The sequence below is a fragment of the Eubalaena glacialis genome, chromosome 19 (genome assembly GCF_028564815.1).
Source record: "Eubalaena glacialis isolate mEubGla1 chromosome 19, mEubGla1.1.hap2.+ XY, whole genome shotgun sequence".
NCBI lineage: Eukaryota > Metazoa > Chordata > Mammalia > Artiodactyla > Balaenidae > Eubalaena > Eubalaena glacialis.
The window spans coordinates 19042207-19067899 of NC_083734.1; the positions used below are offsets into that span (position 1 = coordinate 19042207).

A 25693-nucleotide genomic window follows, 5' to 3' on the forward strand; every position below is an offset into this window, starting at 1 on the left:
TATAATTGCTTTACAATGGTGTGTTAGTTTCTGCTTTATAACAAAGTGAATCAGTTATACATATACATATGTTCCCATATCTCTTCCCTCTTGCATCTCCCTCCCTCCCACCCTCCCTATCCCACCCCTCTTATATTTATTAAATAATAACCTTCCCTTTCCCCCTCCCAGGAGATTTAAAAATATTGACATGGAATACTGCCCAAATACATAATTAAGTGATAAAGGAAGATTGCAAAATAGTATAAATACTCTGATTCTACTCTGGTAAATTATTACTATGTTAAATATAAGTGTAGGAAAATCTGGGAGACTACATATGTTAAACAATGGGGGATACTATGGGAGATTTTTACTTTTACATATTTTGGTAATTTTTTGTTTTAAACAATGAATATGTGTAACTTTACTAAGCAGAAGAAAAAGATAATAATTTAAGTATTGTACTAAAACATGCTAATTTGGACGCCTCTGATTTTAGGTAACAAATAATAGACTTTCCCGTGTGGTTGCTAAATTTGAGGTTATGTAGAATCTAAATACTTTATTAAAGTAATTCTTTCTTCTTTTCACAGCTAGAGTTGGGAAGACATCACTGATTATGTCTCTGGTCAGTGAAGAATTCCCAGAAGAGGTAAACATTTTGATTTCTTAACTATATTTAAAATGTTTTAAATTTTATCAAAATTGAGTTAAATAGAATACATTTTTGCATGTGGTTTCTTTCTGATAGTTATGACTTCTAGAAAGGCTTGTGGTAGTTTTTACAAGACATCTCTGAAATATAGTGTAGGAGAAAGAGTCAAACTAGTTCTGAGTTCACTAAGGCCTTTGTGTTTCTTACTTTTGATCTTGGCTAGGACATTTGTCATCTCTGTGCCTTAGTTGTCTCATCTGTAAAATGGGAGCTGAAAGGGATGTTAGAGATATCTAAGCTGTATCATCCTCTCTTAATGTTTTTCGTAAGCCCAAAATATAGAACAGATGGAGTATTCCTTTAGTTGAAGTAAGGGTAAAAGGTCTGGCTCCCCGCCTGCCTTCCATCTGACACTCCCCAGTCTTTGAGGCATTGGAACCACTAGGATTCTGACACACATATTTGAAAACCTCAAATATTATCCACCTGCATCATTTTACAAATAAAAAATATAATTCATTCCACCTTTGCCTACCTCAAAGGATTGTTATGCATCTCAAATGAGATAAGCTTAGTAATAATACAGTGCCACCAAAAGTTAGGTGGTTTTGTTATTGCTGGCAATGTATTTATTTATTACATTTTGGAAGTTCCAGTATGGGGGACTGTTGGCTAAGACCTTATGTAAAGTTAAGATATTGTTATGAGGAATGGGATCAATGCAAAAGGGATGAAAATTATTTCTTTTTATTTTCTTTCTTCACATAGTAGGTATTATTAGTGCCACGGTTTGCATTTATCATTTCTTTACTCTTGTTTAATTAGGAATATCTGTGCAATTTTGCTGTTTAGAGAGGAATTTGATGTATTACGTGGTAGTTATTTCAAAAATTACAACTGCCATGTGACCACTCATTGTTTCTTTTTTTTTAAATTTATTTATTTTTATTTTTGGCTGCCTTGGGTCTTTGTTGCTGCGTGCGGGCTTTCTCTAGTTGTGGCGAGCGGGGGCTACTCTTCATTGCGGTTCGCGGGCTTCTCATTGGGTGGCTTCTCTTGTTGCAGAGCACGGGCTCTAGGCGCGCGGGCTTCAGTAGTTGTGGTACTCAGGCTCAGTAGTTATGGCTCGCGGGCTCTAGAGCGCAGGCTCAGTAGTTGCGGCGCACGGGCTTAGTTGCTCCGTGGCATGTGGGATCTTCCCGGACCAGGGCTCAAACCCGTGTCCCCTGCACTGGCAGGCGGATTCTTAACCACTGCGCCACCAGGGAAGTCCCACTCATTGTTTCTTTTGCTTTTTTTTCTCTTAAATAAGATAGTTAAATAAATCATAGCTTAATTTGTAAAATGGAGTGTATTTTCATATGTGGTGTGTGGAATCAGTAATGTTAATTAGGGTCACTCAGGTTATAATACCTAAAAGTTTTCTGTGATAGTTTATCTTAGTTTAGAATTGTCATTTTATTTTATTTATTTTATTTTAATTTTTTTATTTAATTCCTTTATAAGTTTATTTATTTATTTATTTATATTTTTGGCTGCGTTGGGTCTTCGTTGCTGCGCCCAGGCTTTTCTCTAGTTGCGGCCAGTGAGGGCTACTCTTTGTTGTGATGCGCGGGCTTCTCATTGTGGTGGCTTCTCTTGTTGCGGAGCACGGGCTCTAGGCATGCTGGCTTCAGCAGTCATGGCACGCGGGCTCAGTAGTTGTGGCTCACGGGTTCTAGAGCTCAGGCTCAGTGGTTGTGGGGCACAGGCTAAGTTGCTTCATGGCATGTGGGATCTTCCCAGACCAGGGCTTGAACCCGTGTCCCCTGCATTGGCAGGCGGATTCTTAACCACTGCACCACCAAGGAAGTCCAGAATTGTCATTTTAGCATAGTCCTTTTTGGGCGTGGATAAGGGGTTTTTCTAAGTAATAGGGTCATTAAGCATAAGGCTTATGTAGCCAGTTATCTTCTAGAAGAAATGAATTTTGATAATTTATTAATTTATTTGAGGATTGTTTTAGATTAACATAGGTCTTCATTTGCAGAGTATCTTAAGCCTTCAACAAAATAGAATGAAAACTACATTTTAAAAATCTAATTTTGAAACACCAAGTTAATTTAGGAGCTGAAGTATCCTTAATATGTCCTATGCCCACACAGGTATAAATGTGCATGTTTTTTTTTTAAAAAGTGTTTTATCATATAGTTTTCATATATATTTGCATCTGTGGTAAAGCATAAAAATAAGCATTTAAAAGTACAATCAATACTTGTAAAGATAAGTATTGGCAAAAGGGGCTAATAGATGGATAAATTTACATAATCTGTTAACAAGTTTGATTAATAATATTCAAAGGTTTTTCCTTTTTTATATTTGTTTGCAAATGAAGGTTCCTCCCCGGGCAGAAGAAATCACCATTCCAGCTGATGTCACCCCTGAGAGAGTTCCAACGCACATTGTAGATTACTCAGGTAGTGAATGTCTTCTTGTAGGTGAAGCTGTAGAGTTAATTTAATAGTCCTTAAAAAGGTACTTAACTGAGCTTTAAAAAATGTTTTAGGAAGGGTGTTCCTTTTCTCTAGCAGTAAATGATCATTTACTCTTTTTGTCTTACCCCACACCCCAAGAAAAGCCTCCACCTTGCAGTTCTCTGTCCCTAATTTACTAAGTTGGGTTCTGTAATAATGAAAAAGAAGGAGGGATGGCAAATGACCAGACAAATGATACCCTCCTTGAATTTGCATGTTTGCAGAGAGTAGTTCTGTGTTAATTTTGTTATCAGACATTCAGGCATGCTCTGATGATGTAGAAAGAGTTCTAATTTGAAAATTTTTTGAGTTCTAAATGGTTCTTTAATTTGTCAGACTTTGTCCTAAAAAAAAAAAAAAAAGCTAAAACAGTTATCTTGCTTACAGTATATGATAATGGAAGCACATCTGTATTGCTTTTAATAATGTAAAGTTTTTCTACACACTACTACTTTACTTTTTAGTCATTAAATAATTTTACTTTGTTCTGGAACTTCTTTTGGAAAGAAAGGGAAGTTGTAACAGGTGTACCACTCTGATGAGAGATGTTGATACTGGGGGAAGCTATATATGAAGGCAGGAGGTATATGGGAAATCTCTGTACCTTCCACTCAGTTTTGCTGTGAACCTAAAACTGCTCTAAAAAATGAAATCTATTTTTAAAAATGGGTATAACTACATTAGTAATACTTTGTTTTGCTGAGCTGGTATTCCATATATTCCAAAAGTGAAATACTTCGCAGTCTGATACATATGACTGTTGAACACTTAAAATGTGTCTGGTCTAAAAAAAAAAAAAAAAAAAATGTGTCTGGTCTAAATTGAAATGTGCTCTAAGTATAAAATATAAGTGGATTAAAAAAAAATAAGTGGATTTAGAAGACAGTATGAAAAAAGGAGTGTACGATATCTCATTAATAATTTTTCTATTGATTACATATTGAAATTTTAATATTTTTGTTATTTTGGGTTAAACTAAAAAGTCATTTTACCTGTTCCTTTTTACTTTGTTTAAGGTAACTACTAGAAAATTAAAAATTTCATGAATGGCTTGTATCATATTTCTCTTGGACAGCACTGTACTAGAAGCTGAGGGGAGTTGGATGTTTTCTGTTACAATCAGTCTCATAACGAGCTTTATTTACAGAATTATTCTTTTTCAATATGTGTAGCCACATACTTAGTTTCACTTCAGTATTAGAATTGAGGCCTTAACCCATTGATTACTCAACATTTGAGAAGATATTTAAAATATGGCCAATTTTTTAGCATAAATTGAAATACCATGTACTCATTTGTGGTATTAGTTTGTATGTCAGAAATAACATGCATTTTGGGGGGAAACAGTTAACGTAAAGTGATCTAAATTAATATGTCAATAATTGCTTTGGTCTTCATTTGTTTACTTCTCCATTCTAGCTATATATTGCACCTATCCTCTGCACCTGTAGGATTATAGGCATATCCACCCATTGAGACCAGTTCTAGCCAGAGATATGGGCCAGTGAGGGAATTTTTTCTTTTTTTTTTTTTTTTAATATTTATTTATTTATTTATTTTGGCTGCACCGGGTCTTAGTTGTGGCACTTGGGATCTTAGTTGTGGCACTTGGGATCTTTTAGTTGAGGCATGAGGGCTTCTTAGTTGCGGCACGTGAACTCTTAGTTGGGGCATGCATGCAGGATCTAGTTCCCCAACCAGGGATCGAACCTGGGCCCCCTGCATTGGGAGTGCTGAGTGTTACTCAGTGGACCACCAGGGAAGTCCCCAGGGAATTCTTGACTCATTATCATGCTCCAGTTTTGCTTCTGAGGCCTGGTTAAGATTACTTCTATCTGCTGTCTAGATCTTAAGCTTATACTGCCCAGATTCTCACCTGGCTTTTTGACCCTGTGTGTATAGACTCTTTGTCTGGGCTTCTGACTCTAGCTTGGGTTTCTGATCTCTTTTCCCATTCCCTTCTCAACTCTGGATCAGATGCCGGCCCAGATTTATCACACAATGCCTTCTGCTCTTCCTTGCCTGAGTTATCTTCATGTGGACTTGTCTCTCAGTGCCAGCCAGCTTCCTTATCATAGTTCAACTCTGCTTTCTCTGGCTTGCCCTTGTCTTTGCCACTTGTCTGGCACTACACCATGTAAATGGCATGAGGGGTGAGGGATGTTTTGAGGGATGTTAGATGGGTGTCATATGGATTTTAGCTTGGCCATTTGTTTTTATGAAAGTGTTTAAAATGTGAAAAGAAATTTTTGACTTTGTCATTTGTAGAAGCAGAACAGAGTGATGAACAACTTCATCAAGAAATATCACAGGTAAGTTAAAAAAAAATAGTTCTAGGTTCTCTTGTGGGAAAACAGTGATGATTCTGTATCTACCATTTCATTCTCTCACTTACCAAGAGGGCTTTTTCAGTTCTTTATTGTTACTGCTGACTTTGAGAATGTATTTTTGCTGTAAATCCTTTGGAACCTTTTCCTCTTAGAGGCATGCTAAGTTTTTTAGTTTTCAAATTTTGTTCTTTCTTTGGCCCAAATATATTAGCTAGTTGGTAATTAAATGCTACTTTTGTGTTATTTTAAAATGACATCAATTTGTTAATTTTTCTTGTAGGCGAATGTTATCTGCATAGTTTATGCTGTTAACAACAAGCATTCTATTGATAAGGTATGAATGTATGACATTTTTTCACTATATTTTGTTAAATTTCAGTGAGGGCACTTTTAAAATCGATCCTCAATTTAGAATTTTAGGGGTCAAGGGTAGAGTATTTTTCAAAGAAGATCCTCATCATCGCTTAGTTCTTGTTAATTTTCATTTTAGGTAACAAGTCGATGGATTCCTCTCATAAATGAAAGAACAGACAAAGACAGCAGGTAGTTTTTTTCTCTCAAACTTTGTATACTGAAAAATTTCAAACTTAGAGAAAAGTTGCAAGAAATAGTATAATGAACATCTGTAAACTATTCACTTAGATCCACTAGTTAACAGTTTGCCATATGTGCTTTATCTATAGGTCTGTCTGTTTACACACTCACACCTTTTTTGGGAGGAATTATTCGAGGCAGCGCATATATTTGAGAGCAAAGCAGAAAATAGAGCTCTGGTACTATAATGTGCCCTCTCTCTTGAGATGCCCTTTTGAGGATTGACAATACCCTAAGTCATTGAGGGCTCACCATGTGCTATATGTAAGAGCACAGGACTTGGAGGAAAATGAGTGACCTTGGAAATCTGGCTTGGCCTCTTATGAGCTTTAAAACTTCATTGAGCCTTAGTTTCCTCATCTGTAAGTGGGTAATACTTCTCTTGGCTACGTGTGGTTATTTTGAGAATCCAGTGAAATATAATGCATGTATAAGTGCTTTATAAGTTCTCTAAAAATCTTTATAGAGGTGTTCATTTAGGAATTCATGCAGGGAGATTTCTTTGAAATTCTTTGGAAGATATATGTATGATAGGGAAAAAGCAAATTCTTTTTTTTTCTGAGCAGATTGGTGGTGCTAGGTATAAATGTTTTGAGCTTTAAATGGAAACAAAACATTCTCTTGTGGTATTGTTTAATTGAACATGTTATTTGTGAAGCATTTGAGTCTTTTTCAAAAAAATTTTTATTGAGATATAATTGACATATAACATTATGTTGGTTTCAGGTGTATAACATCATGATTCAGTATTTGTATACGTTGTGAAATGGTCACCACAATAAGTCTAGTTACTATCTGTCATCATACACAGTTAACTTTTAGTATTTACTCTTTTGGCTACTTTCAAGTATGCGCCACAATATTATTGACTATAGTCACCATGCTGTGCTTTGCATCCCTGTGGCTTATTCATCTTATAACTGAAAGTTTGTACCTCTTGACCCCCTTCACCTGTTTCACCGACTCCCCACCTCTCACCCACTTCTCTGGCAAGCACCGTTCTGTTCTCTGTATCTATGATTTTGGTTTTTTTTTTAGATTCCACATATAAGTGAAATCACACAGTATTTGTTTTTCTCTGTCTGACTTAACTGTCCTTAGCCTAATTCCCTCAAGGTCCATCCATGTTGTTGAAAATGGCAAGATTCCATTCTTTTTTATTGCTGAATAATATTCCATTGTATATATATTCACCACACCTTCTTTATCTATTTATCCATTTATGGACACCTAGGTTGTTTCCGTATCTTGGCTATTGTAAATAGTGCTATAAATGAACATGGGGACACATATATCTTTTCAAATTAGTGTTTTTGTTTTCTTTGGATAAATACCCAGAAGTGGAATCGATGGATTGTGTGGTAGTTCTATTTTTAATTTTTTGAGGAACCTCCATAGTGTTTTCCATAGTGATTGCACCAACTTACATTCCTACCAACAGTGCACAGAGGTATATGAGGGTTCCGTTTTCTCCACATCCTCACCAACACTTATTTCTTATCTTTTTGATAATAGCCATTCTAACAGGTATGAGGTGATATGTCATTGTAGTTTTGATTTGCATTTGCCTGATGATTAGTGATGTTGAGCATCTTTTCAGGTGCCTGTTGGCCATCTGTATAACATTTTTTTGGAAAAATCTGTATTCAGATCCTCTGCCCATTTTTAAATCGGATTTTTGGGTTTTTTTTTTTTTTGCTGTTGAGTTTTATGAGTTCTTTGTGTAATTTGGATATTAACTTCTTATCTGATATATGATTTGCAAATAATTTTCTCCCATTCAGTAGGTTGTCTTTTACTTTTGTAGATGATTTCCTTTGCTGTGTAGAAATAGAAATTTTTAGTTTGATATAGTCCCACTTGTTTATTTTTGCTCTTGTTGCCAGATCCAAAAATTCATCACCAAGACCAATGTCAAGTAACTTATGCCTATACTTTCTTCTGAGAGTTTTATGGTTTCAGGTCTTACATTCAAGTCTTTGATCAAAATGGTCTTACATCCATTTTGAGTTAGTTTTTGTGTATGGTGTAAGATAGTGGTCTAGTTTCATTCTTTTGCATGGGGCTGTCCACTTTTCCCAATACCATTTGTGGAAGAGACCATCCTTTCCCTATTATATATTCCTGCCTCCTTTGTCATAAATTAATTGACCATATTGTTTGGGTTCCATTGATCTATGTATTTGTTTTAATGCGAATACCATACTGTTTTGATTACTATAGCTTTGTTATGTAGTTTGAAATCAGGGCACATGGTGCCTACAGATTTTTTGTTCTTTTTCAAAATTGCTTTGGCTATTCAGGGTCTTTTGTAGTTCCATCCAATAGGATTATTTGCTGTATTTCTGTGAAAAATGTCATTGGAATTTTGATAAGGATTGCATTGAATCTGTATATTGCTTTGGGTAATATGGACATTTTAACAATATTAATTCTTCCAATCCATGAGCACAGAATATTTTTCTGTTTCTTTGTGTCTTCTTCAGTTTCTTTCATCAATAACATACAGTTTTCAGTGTACAAGGCTTTCACCTCCTTGGTTAAATTTATTCCTAGGTATTTCATTCTTTTTGATGCAATTGTAAATGGGATTGTTTTCCTAATTTCTCTTTCTCATAGTTTGTTGTTAGTGTATAGAAATGCAACCAAATTTTGTGTATTGATTTTGTACCCCACCACTTTACTGAATTTGTCTGTTAGTTCTAACAGTTTTTTGGTGAAGTCTTTAAGGTTTTCTATATATAAAATCATGTCCTCTGCAAATAGTGACAGTTTTAGGTGCCTTTTATTTCTTTTTCTTGCCTAATTTTTCTGGCAAGTACTTCCAATATTTTGTTGAAAAAAAGTGGGGAGAGTGGGCATTCTTATCTTGTTCTTTTTTTTTTTTAATTTATTTTTGTTTATTTATTTTTGGCTGTGTTGGGTCTTCGTTTCTGTGCGAGGGCTTTCTCTAGTTGCGGCAAGCGGGGGCCACTCTTCATCGCGGTGTGCGGGCCTCTCACTATCGTGGCCTCTCTTCTTGCGGAGCACAGGCTCCAGACGCGCAGGCTCAGTAGTTGTGGCTCACTGGCCTAGTTGCTCCGCGGCACGTGGGATCTTCCCAGACCAGGGCTCGAACCTGTGTCCCCTGCATTAGCAGGCAGACTCTCAACCACTGCGCCACCAGGGAAGCCCCTTGTCTTGTTCTTTGAGTCTTTTTAAATGTTAGGAAAACCAGACTAATATCTATATATTATACACATCTGGCCCTTTACTTCATTTTTTAGATTTCTTTTTTAGTTGGGCATTTTCATGCCTTGAAACTCTAAAGATCTGTTTCTAAACAGATGAACATGGTGACTCACTCTCTCACGTATTTACTTTGTGACTGAGATGGCATTGTATGTGCTACATCTTGCATCTCTGATGGCTTCTCTTTATCATTGTCTTATCATTAGCATTGTTTTAAAGTCACTTTGTAGTGACTTACTGACAAAGCTGAAAGGAGCTCTCTAGAGCTATACTGTCCAAGGCAGTAGCTTCTAGTCAGTTGTGGCAATTTAAGTAAAATGAAATAAAACGAAAAATTCAGTTTCTTAGACACAGCCACATTTCAAGTGCTTGATAGCCACTTGTGGCTAGAGGTTACAGGAATGGACAGTACAGATAAAGATCATTTCTGTCATCACAGAAGGTTGTATTGGACAGGACTGCCTTGGAGGAAACAATGCCTGTATGCTCCTGACACTTGTTTTTCTTGCTGATTACTTGAACTGTTTCCAGGAGGGACTCTTCAGAGGAGTCAGTTTTGCCAGGATCTATCAAGCACTAGCTTGAACAACTGAATTTTTAAAATGGGCTCTACTACGACAGCTTCCTAAACTGCTCTTTAGAAACTAGCTGGCTAGTCTTGTGGCCCTTTTAGTATGCCATCTGAAAGTGGCTTTCAATATTTGGAGATCTAACTGTGCTTTCTCAGGTGTGGCTATACTTTTACCCCTCCCTGAATCATGTGAGCATATTTATTTCTCTTGTGGTTGATTTGTTCCAAGGTGGTCTATTTCTTTAGTGTATGGACTTCACATTTTCCCAATACCTTCTTTCCTGGGCCTCATACCTTAAGTTTATATTTGTTACACATGTGTTCTTACTTAGGACTTCCTTGTACCATTATCACAGTGCTCCTTAGTCAGAGGTGCCCATCACTGTCGCCTGAAGTACTTTAAAACAATATAGATGCCTTTGCTCCACCCTTTGAGTTTTAGAATCAGTAGGTTTGGAGTAGGGCTTGGACATGTGTATTTTTTTTTTAAGATCCATAAATTATTCTGAGCACACCTTTGGTTGTAAAGCAGCACATTTTTGGAAACCCTTCTGGCTCTATTAACAATCTATATTTGGGTTATGAAGTGGGCCAGTCCTTTTACACATAATAACCACACTAGGTGGTTAAATAAATGTTTGCAAGTATTTCTTTTGCAATCTGGAGTTCCAGCAAGATGATTTGCTTTCCCTTTAAGCTCTCTTGTGGGATGTACAAATAATTGTTCTCCACTGGGCTAGTACTCCTTGGTAATCCCCATTCAGATTTCTGATAGGCCTGTCAGATTTAATTTGTTTAAAACAAAATCCTTAATTCCCTGCCTACTCCCCACTGCCCCCCCCCACCCAGATTTCTCAGTCTTTTCTGTCTCAGAAGCTCTACGCATTTTGTCCAGCCAAAAAATCTGTTTATTTTTCTTGATTTCTGTTTCCTTCAATCTCCATATTTAATCTACCCATTGCTCCTGTTTGTTCTACTTCTAAAATATATCTCAAATCTGAATATTTCCTCTTCACCTTCATTGCCCTAATCCAAGGTATCACATTAAAAAACTTTTTTATTATTGAAAAAAAATCAAACATATACAAAAGTAGAGAGAATAGTATAACGAATCCCTCTGTATCAGTCATCCATCTTCAGTAATTAACAACTCATGGCCAGTGTTGTTTCATTTATTACCCCTCCCCTTGGGATCATTTTGAACAAATCAGATATCATATTGTACTGTGAATATTTCAGTATGTATCTCTCAAAGATAACAAATGACTGCATTTTAAAATATCATTTGGATCATATCATTCACCTACTTATAATCCTTCTGTGGCTTCCCTTTTTACACTTAAAATAAAACACACACTCTTTACTGCAGCTGTAATTCCTTTTGTGTCTGGCCTTTGCTCCTCTCTCCAACTCCATTTCATACCTCTTCCCCTTGTACCAGTACTCTTCAGCCACTCTGGCATTTTTCTGTTCTTTGGACTCATGGGAATGTTTTTTCAGTTTGGGGCTTTTGCACATGCTGTCCCTTCTTCCCAGCCAGCTCTTTCTTGGCTTTTCACGTAACAGATTCCATTTCATCCTTCACTCCTTGGCTCAAATGCCACCTTGTCAGAGAGATTTTTCCCTGATTACCATGTAGAGTTAGCCCCCTCCCATTACTTTATCCCATATACCCATTTATTTCCTTCATTGCACTTACAGAATTGGAAAGTGTCTTGTTTGTTTATTTGCTTATTGTCAATTTTCTGATTTTCACTATGAGAGTGAGCGGGGACCTTTTCTGTCTTGTGTCTGTAATGCTTAGAACAGTCCCTGGCTTATAATAGGAACTCAGTAAATATTTGTTGATTATGAACATGCTGTCCAGGGTGCTTGGGCTGACTAAGATAGAGGGTTCATATTGAGGAGATTAAGTAAATCTTATTAATTAGACTAGGTTACAATGTACATTAAAATATAAATCTAATGTCTTTTGCCTTCCTTATTATTACAATTTGCCCTGTTTATTTCAGGCTGCCTTTGATATTGGTTGGGAACAAATCTGATCTGGTGGAATACAGTAGTATGGAGACCATCCTTCCTATTATGAACCAGTACACAGAAATAGAAACCTGTGTGGAGGTATGCCGTATCATTTGATTTTGAAATTTACGGTTGGTGAATTCTCACTAAATTGAGGTTCAGAATAGGAGGGAGGGAAGATGTGGGGTGGAATAAATTTGTTTGTGAAGTCATGTAAACCAAGTAAAACAGAGAACTTGGAGATGGCCTCTGAGCTCTTTGTAGACAGTCATATCGTGATATCCACTAAGAAAAATGCACTTTTTTCAGTTTCTTCAAGGAATGTTGATAGTTTAAAAAATATTTTTAGCTCTCATAATTGCTTTCAGAGTAAAAAATTTTAAACTTTCTTTTCAGTGTTCAGCAAAAAATCTGAAGAACATATCAGAGCTCTTCTATTATGCACAGAAAGCTGTTCTTCATCCTACAGGGCCCCTGTACTGCCCAGAGGAGAAAGAGGTAAACCCTCCATCCCACCAGGCTATGTTAGTAGGGGCTGGAATGTGTAGGTAGTAACTCCGTTATGATAATGATTTTTAGTAACTCTGAAGTATTCATCTAAACTGCTAACATTAAAATTTATTGCTTACTATACTGTTACATTTTCTAGGTACTTTTCTTCGAAGACATTCACATTAAATAGTCAGAATAATATTCCAGATCAAATATTATTTCAGGAAATACCATTAAAACAAACAGAAGAATTGGCAATTGTAAAAACAAAAAGTCCAAAGACTTAACTAATGGTCTACTTGTTTTGCTACTGTTAAATCCACAAATCTGTGGGATGAATTGGGAGATTGGGTTTGACATATACACTAATATGTATAAAATAGATAACTAATAAGAAGGTGCTGTATAAAAAATAAATAAAATAATATTCAAATCAAAGAAAAAAATCCACAAACTTAAAAACACATACAAGCAAAAAACTTGTGTAATTATTTGACATGGGTACAATATGTAATACAATTTGAATATTCCCTTTTGTTCCATAGCTTAGAAACACAGTAATTCCTTAATGAAATATCTAAAATTTAACAATATTTTACCATAGACTTTTAAAATTAATTTTTAAATTGAGATGTAACTCACATACCATAAATTTCACCCTTTTGAAGTGTTCTCTTCAGTGATTTTTAATGTATTCACAAAATTGTGTGTCCATCCTCACTGTCTGACTCCAGGGCGTTTCATCACCCCAAAAGAAACCTTGTACCCACTAGCAGTCACTCCCATTCCCCCCTCCTTCCTTACCCCAGTTTTTGGCAACCACTAATCTTCTTTCTGTCTCTATGGATTTGCTTATTCTGGACATTTCATATAAATGGAATCATACAGTATGTGGTCTTTTGTGTCTGGCTTCTTTTATTTACTTATTTATTTATTTTTGAATTTTATTTTATTTATTTTTTATACAGCAGGTTCTTATTAGTCATCCATTTTATACACATCAGTGTATACATGTCAATCCCAATCTCCCAGTTCATCCCACCCCCACCCCCACCCCCACCCCCACTGCCCCCCTTGGTGTCCATACGTTTGTTCTCTACATCTGTGTCTCTATTTCTGCCCTGCAAACTGGTTCATCTGTACCATTTTTCTAGGTTCCACATGTATGCGTTAATATGCGATATTTGTTTTTCTCTTTCTGACTGACTTCACTCTGTATGACAGTCTCTAGATCCATCCACGTCTCTGCAAATGACCCAATTTCATTCCCTTTTATGGCTGAGTAATATTCCATTGTATATATGTACCACATCTTCTGTAACCATTCGTCTGTCAATGGGCATTTAGGTTGCTTCCATGACCTGGCTATTGTAAATAGTGCTGCAGTGAACATTGGGGTGCATGTGTCTTTTTGAATTACGGTTTTCTCTGGTTATATGCCCAGTAGTGGGATTGCTGGGTCCTATGGTAATTCTATATTTAGGTTTTTTGGTTTTTTTTTTAAAGATTTTTTTGATTGATTGATTGATTGATTGATTGCTATGTTGGGTCTTTGTTTCTGTGCTAGGGCTTTCTCTAGTTGCAGCAAGCGGGGGCCACTCTTCATCGCGGTGCGCGGGCCTCTCACTATTGTGGCCTCTCTTGTTGCGGAGCACAGGCTCCAGACGCGCAGGCTCAGTAGTTGTGGCTCACGGGCCTAGTTGCTCCGCGGCATGTGGGATCTTCCCAGACCAGGGCTCGAACCCGTGTCCCCTGCATTATTAGCAGGCAGATTCTCAACCACTGTGCCACCAGGGAAGCCCTATTTTTAGTTTTTTAAGGAACCTCCATACTGTTCTCCATAGTGGCTGTATCAATTTACATTCCCACCAACAGTGCAAGAGGGTTCCATTTTCTCCACACCCTCTCCAGCATTTGTTGTTTGTATATTTTCTGATGATGCCCATTCTAACTGGTGTGAGGTGATACCTCATGGTAGTTTTGATTTGCATTTCTCTAATAATTAGTAATGTTGAGCAGCTTTTCATGTGCTTCTTGGCCATCTGTATGTCTTATTTGGAGAAATGTCTATTTAGGTCTTCTGCCCATTTTTGGATTTGGTTGGTTGTTTTTTTAATATTGAGCTGCATGAGCTGTTTATATATTTTGGAGATTAATCCTTTGTCCGTTGATTTGTTTGCAAATATTTTCTCCCATTCTGAGGGTTGTCTTTTTGTCTTGTTTGTAGTTTCCTTTGCTGTGCAAAAGCTTTGAAGTTTCATTAGGTCCCATTTGTTTATTTTTGTTTTTATTTCCATTACTCTAGGAGGTGGATCAAAAAAGATCTTGCTGTGATTTATGTCAAAGAGTGTTCTTCCTATGTTTTCCTCGAAGAGTTTTATAGTGTCTGGTCTTACATTTAGGTCTTTAATCCATTTTGAGTTTATTTTTGTATATGGTGTTAGGGAGTGTTCTAATTTCATTCTTTTACATGTAGCTGTCCAGTTTTCCCAGCACCACTTATTGAAGAGACTGTCTTTTCTCCATTGTATATCCTTGCCTCCTTTGTCATAGATTAATTAACCATAGGTGCGTGGGTTTATCTCTGGGCTTTCTGTCCTGTTCCATTGATCTATATTTCTGTTTTTGTGCCAGTACCCTATTGTCTTGATTACTGTAGCTTTGTAGTATAGTCTGAAGTCTGGGAGTCTGTTTCCTCCAGCTCCGTTTTTTTCCCTCAAGGCTGCTTTGGCTATTCGGGGTCTTCTGTGTCTCCATACAAATTTTAATATTTTTTGTTCTAGTTCTGTAGAAAATGCCTCTGGTAGTTTGATAGGGATTGCATCGAATCTGTAGATTGCTTTGGGTGGTATAGTCATTTTCACAGTATTGATTCTTCCAATCCAAGAACATGTTATATCTCTCCGTCTGTTTGTGTCATCTTTGATTTCTTTCATCAGTGTCTTATAGTTTTCTGCATACAGGTCTTTTACCTCCTTACGTAGGTTTATTCCTAGGTATTTTATTCTTTTTGTTGCATTGGTGAATGGGATTGTTTCCTTAATTTCTTTTTCTGATCTCTCATTGTTAGTGTATAGGAATGCAAGAGATTTCTGTGCATTAATTTTGTATCCTGCAACTTTACCAAATTCATTGATTAGCTCTAGTAGTTTTCTGGTGGCATCTTTAGGATTCTCTATGTATAGTATTATATTATCTGCAAACAGTGACAGTTTTACTTCTTCTTTTCCAATTTGTATTCCTTGTATTTCTTTTTCTTCTCTGATTGCCATGGCTAGGATTTCCAAAACTATGTTGAATAATAGTGGCGAGAGTGGACATCCTCGTTTTGTTCCTGATCTTAGAGGAAATGCTTTCAGTTTTTCACCATTGACAATGATGTTTGCTGTGGGTTTGTCATATATGGCCTTTATTATGTTGAGGTAGGTTCCCTCTGTGCCCACTTTTTGGAGAGTTTTTATCATAAATGGGTGTTGAATTTTGTCAAAAGCTTTTTCAGCATCTATTGAGATGATCATATGGTTTTTATTCTTCAATTTGTTAATATGGTGTATCACATTGATTGATTTGCGTAAATTGAAGAATCCTTGCATCCCTGGGATAAATCCCACTTGATGATGGTGTATGATCCTTTTAATGTGTTGTTGGATTCTGTTTGCTAGTATTTTGTTGAGGATTTTTGCATCTATATTCATCAGTGATATTGGTCTGTAATTTTCTTTTTTTGTAGTATCTTTGTCTGGTTTTGGTATCAGGGTGATGGTGGCCTTATAGAATGAGTTTTGGAGTGTTCCTTCCTCTGTAATTTTTTGGAAGAGTTTGAGAAGGATGGGTGTTAGCTCTTCTCTAAATGTTTGATAGAATTCACCTGTGAAGCCACCTGGTCCTGGACTTCTGTTTGTTGGAAGATTTTTAATCACAGTTTCAATTTCATTACTTGTGATTGGTCTGTTCATATTTTCTATTTCTTCCTGGTTCAGTCTTGGAAGGTTATACCTTTCTAAGAATTGGTCCATTTCTTCCAGGTTGTCCATTTTATTGGCATAGAGTTGCTTGTAGTAGTCTCTTAGGATGCTTTGTATTTCTGTGGTGTCCGTTGTAACTTCTCCTTTTTCATTTCTAATTTTATTGATTTGAGTCCTCTTCCTCTTTTTCTTGATGAGTCTGGCTAAAGGTTTACCATTTTGTTTATCTTCTCAAAGAACCATCTTTTAGTTTTATTGATCTTTGCTATTGTTTTCTTTGTTTGTATTTCATTTATTTCTGCTCTGATCTTTATGATTTCTTTCCTTCTATTAACTTGAGGTTTTGTTTGTTCTTCTTTCTCTAGTTCCTTTAGGTGTAAGGTTAGATTGTTTATTTGAGATTTTTCTTGTTTCTTGAGGTAGGCTTGTATTGCTATAAACTTCTCTCTTAGAACTGCTTTTGCTGCATCCCATAGGTTTTGGATCGTCGTGTTTTCATTGTCATTTGTCTCTAGGTATTTTTTGATTTCCTCTTTGATTTCTTCAGTGATCTCTTGGTTGTTTAGTAACGTATTGTTTAGCCTCCATGTGTTTGTGTTTTTTACATTTTATTCCCTGCAATTGATATCTTTTTTTTTTAAATTTATTTATTTTATTATTTTTATTTTTGGCTGTGTTGGGTCTTCGTTTCTGTGCGAGGGCTTTCTCTAGTTGCGGCAAGTGGGGGCCACTCTTCATCGCGGTGCGCAGGCCTCTCACTATCGCGGCCTCTCTTGTTGCGGAGCACAGGCTCCAGACGCGCAGGCTCAGTAGTTGTGGCTCACAGGCCTAGTTGCTCCGCGGCATGTGGGATCTTCCCAGACCAGGGCTCGAACCCGTGTCCCTTGCATTAGCAGGCAGATTCTCAACCACTGCGCCACCAGGGAAGCCCTATTCCCTGCAATTGATTTCTAATCTCATAGCGTTGTGGTCAGAAAAGATGCTTGATATGATTTCAATTTTCTTAAATTTACCGAGGCTTGATTTGTGACCCAAGATGTGATCTATCCTGGAGAATGTTCCGTGTGCACTTGAAAGGAAAGTGTAATCTGCTGTTTTTTGGATGGAATGTCCTATAAATACCAATTAAATCTATCTGGTCTATTGTGTCACTTAAAGCTTGTGTTTCCTTATTAATTTTCTGTCTGGATGATCTGTCCATTGGTGTAAGTGAGGTTTAAAGTCCCCACTGTTATTGTGTTAGTGTCGATTTCCTCTTCTACAGCTGTTAGCAGTTGCCTTATGTATTGAGGTGCTCCTCTGTTGGGTGCATATATATTTATAATTGTTATATCTTCTTCTTGGATTGATCCCTTGATCATTATGTAGTGTCCTTCCTTGTCTCTTGTAGCATTCTTTATTTTAAAGTCTATTTTATCTGATATGAGTATTGCTACTCCAGCTTTCTTTTGATTTCCATTTGCGTGGAATATCTTTTTCCATCCCCTCACTTTCAGTCTGTATGTGTCCCTAGGTCTGAAGTGGGTCTCTTGTAGACAGCATATATATGGGTCTTGTTTTTGTATCCATTCAGCAAGCCTGTGATTTTGGTTGGAGCATTTAATCCATTCACGTTTAAGGTAATTATCAGTATGTATGTTCCTATTACCATTTTCTTAATTGTTATGGGTTTGTTTTTGTAGGTCCTTTTCTTCTCTTGTGTTTCCTGCCTAGAGAAGTTCCTTTAGCATTTGTTGCAGAGCTGGTTTGGTGGTGCTGAATTCTCTTAGCTTTTGCTTGTCTGTAAAGCTTTTGATTTCTCCATCGAATCTGAACGAGATCCTTGCTGGGTAGAGTAATCTTGGTTGTAGGTTCTTCCCTTTCATCACTTTAAATATATCGTGCCACTCCCTTCTGGCTTGTAGAGTTTCTGCTGAGAAATCAGCTGTTAACCTTATGGGAGTTCCCTTGTATGTTATTTGTCATTTTTCCCTTGCTGCTTTCAATAATTTTTCTTTGTCTTTAATTTTTGTCAATTTGATTACTATGTGTCTCAGCATGTTTCTTCTTGGGTTTATTCTGCCTGGGACTCTGCGCTTCCTGGACTTGGGTGGCTATTTCCTTTCCCATGCTGGGAAGTTTTTGACTATAATCTCTTCAAATATTTTCTCGGGTCCTTTCTCTCTCTCTTCTCCTTGTGGGACCCCTATAATGCAAATGTTGCTGTGTTTCATGTTGTCCCAGAAGTCTCTTAGGCTGTCTTCATTTCTTTTCATTCTTTTTTCTTTGTTCTGTTCCGCGGCAGTGAATTCCACCATTCTGTCTTCCAGGTCACTTATCCGTTCTTCTGCCTCAGTTATTCTACTATTGATTCCTTCTAGTGTATTTTTCATTTCAGTTATTGTATTGTTCATCTCTGTTTGTTCATTCTTTAATTCTTCTAGGTGTTTGTTCTTTAATTCTTCCCAGTCTTTGTTAAACATTTCTTGCATCTTCTTGATCTTTGCCTCCAATTCTTTTTCCGAGGTCCTGGATCATCTTCACTATCGTTATTCTGAATTCTTTTTCCGGAAGGTTGCCTATCTCCAATTCATTTAGTTGCTTTTCTGGGGTTTTATCTTGTTCCTTCATCTGGTACAAAGTCCTCTGCCTTTTCATTTTGTCTGCCTTTCTGTGAATGTGGTTTTCCTTCCACAGGCTGCAGAATTGTAGTCCTTCTTGCTTCTGCTGTCTGCCCTCTGGTGGATGAGGCTATCTAAGAGTCTTGTGCCTATTTATTTTTTAAAATTAATTAATTAATTTTTGGCTGCATTGGGTTTTTGTTGCTGCGCATGGCTTTCTCTAGTTGTGGCGAATGGGGGCTGCTCTTTGTTGTGGTGCATGGGCTTCTCATGGCGGTGCCTTCTCTTGTTGCGGAGCACGGGCTCTAGGCATGCAGGCTTCAGTAGTTGTGGCGCGCAGGCTCAGTAGTTGTGGCTCGTGGGCTCTAGAGCACAGGCTCAGTAGTTGTGGTGCATGGGCTTAGTTGCTCTGTGGCATGTGGGATCTTCCCAGACCAGGGCTTGAACCCGTGTCCCCTGCATTGGCAGGCAGATTCTTAACCACTGCGCCACCAGGGAAGTCCCTGTGTCTGACTTCTTTCACTTAGTGTAATGTTTTCAAGGTACATCCATCCACGTTGTAGCGTTATTAGTACTTCATTCCTTTTTATGGTCAAATGATACTTCATTTTATGGATATACCACATTCTGTTTATCCATTCATCTGTTGTTGGATATTTGGGTTGCTTCCACTTTTTGGCTGTCGTAAATAGAGCTGCTAAGAACATTCGCACATAAGTTTGAACCCCTGTTTTGAGTGTCTATTTAGCAGTGGAATTGCTAGGTCATTTGGTAATTTTATGTTTTACTTACTGAGGAACCACTAAACTATATGAAAGTCCCAATTTCTCCACATCTTTGCCAACAGTTGTTATTCCCCAGCCCCCACCTCTGTGTGTTTGCTTATAGCTATCCTGGTAGATGTGAGTGGTATGTCATTGTTGTTTGAACTGCATTTCTTTGATGGCTAATGATGTTGGACATCTTTTCATGTGCTTGTTGGCCATGTGTATATCTTCTTTGGAGCAAGGTCTATTTGAGTATTTTGCCCATTTCTTAATGGAGTTATTTGTTTCTTTTGTTGTTGTTTTTGAGTTTTTAAGAAATAAAAGTTTGCTGGGGGAAAAAAAGTTTCCTGAAAACATTTTTTTCAGGAAAAGTTTATAGTATAGGTGAGTGGTTGGAGAACTGACCCACAGGCCAAATTTGGCCTGCCACCTGTTTTTATACAGCCTATAAGCTAAGATACATTTTACATTTTTTAATGATTGGGGAAAAAATCAAAAGGAATAATATTTTGAGATATGGGAAAATTATATGACATTCAGATTTCACCATTGATAAATAAGTTTTATTACAACACAACCACCTTCATTCCTTTATGTTTGTCTATACTTTCCTGTTACAAAGGCAGAGTTGCATAGTTGCAACAGAGCTTATATGTGGTAACTGTCATCACACTGCTGCTCAGTGCCCTGCTAACTGGACTGACACGGTTCAAATGCGGCAGCGTTTCATGTACCATGTGTACCACTGTACTGCAGCATGTTATTTTTTTATCATCAGTATATACTTATCATGCCACAACAAGAAAAGAAAAAAAGTGGGTTTTCAGATGGCAAAACAGATATATATTCTGAGCTCTAATTTCAGCATTGGTGTTTTTGGACCTAAATGCACGTGCAAAAGAAATTTCCTTATTTCCTAATCCATTTGACCATGCAGTTGAGGAGCTTCCACCCAGCCTTCAGTTAGAACTGATCAATCTGCAGTGTAATGATGCGTTAACAGGCAATAGCAAAAAAAAATCAAATATGATTCTGTAAATGCCTTCCAAGTGATGAATGTGCTCAATTAAAGTTATATGTTTACAGATATGTGTCACTATTGGCAGTGTGTATCTGTGCAAAAAGACATTTTCAAAGATGAAATATGTAAAATCTCATTACAGATCAGCATTAACAGCTGAACACTTGCAATTGATTTTCATGATAGGGAATGCTGACTTTTTTTTTTTAATTTAAGTATAGTTGATTTACAATATTGTGTTAGTTTCGGGTGTATAGCATAGTGATTTGTTTTTTGTTTTTGTTTTTGTGGGTTTTTTTGAAGATTATATTCCATTATAGGTTATTACAAGATAGGGAACGTTAACTTTGAACCCTAATTAAGCCAAATGTTATCCCTCTAAGAGGAATTCCATCCTTCTCATTAGTAGACCTGTATAGTAAATGTATACTCAGTTATTACTGTATTTTTAATTTCATTAATAAAAACTTTGTGGAAATTTGATTATCTCTTGCTATGTAAGTACCTACATGATATCCTTGGTTTTGCCTGTTGACCCCCAAAGCCTAAAGTATTTGCTATGTAGCTCTTTACCAAAAAAGTGCTGACCCCTGGTATAAATATTAATCTGAGTTATCCCTTAATCTGACCCTGATTTACTCTTCCTTAATCCTGGTTTACTGTTCCTTAATTGGAGTGTTTATTTCTAACTTGCTCTTAATTCAGTATTTCCCAAATTCACCTCATAATAGTCACTAGGTGTACTTGTTAAAAATACAGATTCCATTCTGATTCACAGGTGCTATATCTTACGATCAAGAAAATTTGGGAAACAGTCTCATACTGTAGAGATTTACTTCTGAGCTTAGCCTAGCAGTACATTAAATCCCCACTGTTAGTTTGTTCTCAATTCTCTAATTGCTACTTTTTTCTTAGGCCTATTATTAGTTCTGCTTATCTGCTAATCCTCCCTTCCCTGTAAAACGCCTACTACCATCTGTTAGTCATTTCTTAGGTGGACCTGCCTAAGGTAAAATCTGTAACTTTTAGAGACTATATGCCTTGATTTATACAAGTACAAGCCTTGAGTCTAAGCTTATAACAGAATCTTTTATTTAGACAACATTAATAAGCTTTTAACACAGATTTGAGGTAGGATCATCAGAAAGATCATATTCTAAATTAAAGCCTGAATTCAAAATATGTTTCCAGTGATGACGGACTCTGTATGACCCATGGAGTCCTCTGCTTACCTAATAATGAAAAAGATCTGTGTGAGGGTTTAGATTACTTAATATGCAAAATGAGTTTATTTTATTACTGCCAAAATATTTTAGTTTTATTAAAGTATAATTTTTAATACTTTTAAAAAGTAGTCATTTTTTGGTGTTATATTTTAAGAGGTTAATATTTAAATATCGTATTGAGCTAGTACCTTAGAGCACTTTTGCTTCTGATGCATTTCAAGCTTTAATGAAAAATGCATCACTGTTTTTCTTCAATTACTTTTTTTAATGTAGCATTTTATGATACAAGGAAAAACCACTTGCAAATAAAAAGTTAGTTTTAGGGCTTCCCTGGCGGCGCAGTGGTTGAGAGTCCGCCTGCCAGTGCAGGGGACACGGGTTCGAGCCCTGGTCTGGGAGGATCCCACGTGCCGCGGAGCAGCTACGCCCGTGAGCCACAACTACTGAGCCTGCGCGTCTGGAGCCTGTGCTCCGCAACGGGAGAGGCCACGATGGTGAGGCCCGCGCACCGCGATGAAGAGTGGCCCCCACTTGCCGCAGCTGGAGAGAGCCCTCGCACAGAAACGAAGACCCAACACAGCCATGAATAAATGGATAAATAAATAAATAAATAAATATTTTTAAAAAAAAGTTAGTTTTAGATTCTGTTTTTTGCACCATTCTAGCTTTGCTACTTTTTGAAACGTTTAGATTATTATGTAACAGATTTTTAAAAGAAGAGTAAATAAAATATAATGTGATCTTTATTAATCTTGAATATCTAATATTAGGATCACGTTTATAGAAGCAGTATCCTATTTTTGCTTAAAAAATTATCCTTGATTGTGGATGTGATACGTTATAGTCCATTTAACGTTCTTTTATGAAGAAAGCCCTAACCAGTGCTCCCTAAATGTTTGACTTCTTTTTCTCAGTTCTTTCTAATCTCTTTATGTCTTAGATTTTACCTTTTTATCATTATATCAAGTTGCTCTCCTAGAGCCCCTATTTCAACCGAAAGAAGATAACTGTTGCTTCTGCTTCATTTTTTTTTTTTTTTTTGCATCTTGACTCTGGTGGCTATCTTTTTTTTTTTTTTTAATTTTTTTTAATTTAATTTTTTTTAATTAACCCGTGTCCCCTGCATCGGCAGGCAGATTCTCAACCACTGCGCCACCAGGGAAGCCGTCTTTTTTTTTTTTTTTTTAACACCTTTATTAAAGTATATTTGCTTTACAATGGTGTGTTAGTTTCTGCTTTGTAACAAAGTGCATCAGCTATACTTCCTTCCTATTTTTAAAAGAACTTATTTTATGCACTTGAGTTTGACATGTTCGTGTGATCAAAACTCATCATTACTGTTTGCTCTGGAGAGCCATATCACTGAAGTTAGTAAGCTAACAAGTACACATTTCCTCCCCTTTCCATCTCATTTCTCTTATTCAGATGTCCATAAGATATCTCCCTCCACGTTTACACCGTATTCAGAAATCTTCCTGAAAGTTTTATTTTCTCAAAATTGTTGACAGTGATTTTCCGATGGCAGTTATACAAATTAGAAGCATGTGGGGCTTATTTTTAAATAGTCAAATATTTGTTCTATCCATTATAAATCCTAAAATAAAAGTTGTTAAAGTACATTTCCAGCAGCTTTTCTTACAGAAGTTGTAGAGTCAAAAATGTAATTTTTAAAATGTAATTCTTATCTCATAATAGGAAGTTAGTAAAAGACTTGTACACTTATCAACCAGTGCTATTTTGTCACCTGCTTGCGAATCAGTACATTTTATATCCTAGCTTTGATATATACACACACACAAGTGACAGACCAAAACATTTAGTCCCATTTTGCTGCTAGAAGGTCAAAAATCAGAGAAGTTGGGGGGAAAAAGCCTTTACTATAGTTTTATGTCAGCTCAAATTCTTTATGGAATGAGAGAGGGCATTTCTTCTTTACATGACTGGAAGAATGAATCTTCCCTAAAGATGAATTTCTCTTTTGCCCATCTTCAGAGGGGTGTGGTCATGAAGGGAGAGTTTAACCATTCCAGATATCGGTCCAAGTAAATATTGCCTCATTTACTTAAAGTGGCTTGGGTATAAAAGGAAATGGCTTTGCTTTAGTTCATTTTTCATGTTGGTTGTATTTGATGTTATGTATTTGACAGTGAAAACATTCAGAATTCTCAGCATATTTATGAAAATCATATTTTAAAATCCCAGCTATTTACATTAAAACGATTGTTTCTTTTCTCAATGATTTATAGATGAAACCAGCCTGTATAAAAGCCCTTACTCGTATATTTAAAATATCTGATCAAGATAATGATGGTACTCTCAATGATGCTGAACTCAACTTCTTTCAGGTAGCCTTCTTTTATTTCAGATATTTGTGTATCTTGGTCTTTTTTTGCTGAGAAGAGAAAAAATTTATTGGCTTGAACAATGGTATTTTGATAAACATGCATCTCTTTCATGTAAAAACTCTCTTTCACATCAGGCTATTTAATCTTTACCTAGGGGATAAAACTCTCTTATGCTTAGGAATTGAGGGGACTCTGAGAGTGTCATTTCATGGTGTACAGTGGGTGTATTAAGGATGACTTGAAGTCTGAACTCTGAATTATTTTTCTTTCTCGGTTTTGTATAACATAGCTACACAAAAAGCTCTGTGTTTTAGGAACATGATGGGGAGAGTAGGGAAAACATGTCCTAAGTATGACATGTTTTACTTAATACAAAGTAGAGGCTCTGCTAATTCAGAATTTGTTTCCTTTGGTTGCAACTCTTTGATTTAATGTTGCTTTGTGGATTAATATTTGTATTATTTGTGGTTTTAATGCTGATTTGTTTTTAACTTTATTTTTATGTTTTTTGCTAGAGAATTTGTTTCAACACTCCGTTAGCTCCTCAAGCTCTGGAAGATGTCAAAAATGTAGTCAGAAAACATATAAGTGATGGTGTGGCTGACAGTGGATTGACACTGAAAGGTGGGTGAATGGTGCTTTTTCCCCCTTTTGAATTTAATATTTTCAAAATTTGGCAGAAGGCGGAAGTCTTTATAGTATTATCTATATTTAGGGAAATGTTTGTATTTACTAATATACCTAAAATCTAACCTGGATGTTTAAGAGTTGGAAGAGGCAGGCGTTGGTGGGGATAATTATCTTTACTGTGAGTATAAATTAGAGGTAGGGAAATTGATTGGATCTCAGGAGTGCAGAGGTCCATCTGAGGGTAAGAGATTTCAGAAACAAATTTATCTTAAAATTAAAATGATTTCATTTGTTTTTATCATATAACCATGTGAATGTCAGTATATTCCTTGGGATATGTTTTTGGCCCTTTCATGTAGTGCCATCTCTTGCTGACCTGGGTGTATCTGTGAAATGATTCTGAAATCAACTCTTTGAGACACTTGTGAACTTTGTTTTGGTTTGACCTTCCATATGCAAAACTAGTACACATATGTTCAGTAGTCTAGCTCTTGCCGTTATGTGTTACATGCTTTTCTCCCATGTGACTCTGTACCCATTTTCACATCAGCTATATTTACTAATTTATTTTATTTCAGGTTTTCTTTTTTTACACACACTTTTTATTCAGAGAGGGAGACATGAAACTACTTGGACTGTGCTTCGACGATTTGGTTATGATGACGATCTGGATTTGACACCTGAATATTTATTTCCCTTGTATGTACCTTTGGCTTCTAATTGATTTCACTTGCCAGTATTTTAAAGTT

At 36.5% G+C, this 25693-nt stretch overlaps 1 protein-coding gene across 6 annotated transcripts in view; it reads left to right on the top strand.

The window, feature by feature from the left end:
* RHOT1 (ras homolog family member T1) overlaps positions 1 to 25693 on the top strand; it is a 76965-nt gene that overhangs the window by 27161 nt on the left and 24111 nt on the right. For all 6 annotated transcript variants that reach the window (XM_061176397.1, XM_061176398.1, XM_061176395.1 and 3 more), the window contains 10 exons: positions 576 to 634; positions 3012 to 3093; positions 5419 to 5462; positions 5761 to 5814; positions 5971 to 6023; positions 11889 to 11997; positions 12295 to 12396; positions 24216 to 24314; positions 24830 to 24938; positions 25523 to 25643. In XM_061176397.1, the coding sequence (XP_061032380.1) occupies positions 602 to 634; positions 3012 to 3093; positions 5419 to 5462; positions 5761 to 5814; positions 5971 to 6023; positions 11889 to 11997; positions 12295 to 12396; positions 24216 to 24314; positions 24830 to 24938; positions 25523 to 25643 (806 nt within the window). In that variant the 5' untranslated portion in view covers positions 576 to 601. The remainder of the gene's footprint in view (positions 1 to 575; positions 635 to 3011; positions 3094 to 5418; positions 5463 to 5760; positions 5815 to 5970; positions 6024 to 11888; positions 11998 to 12294; positions 12397 to 24215; positions 24315 to 24829; positions 24939 to 25522; positions 25644 to 25693) is intronic.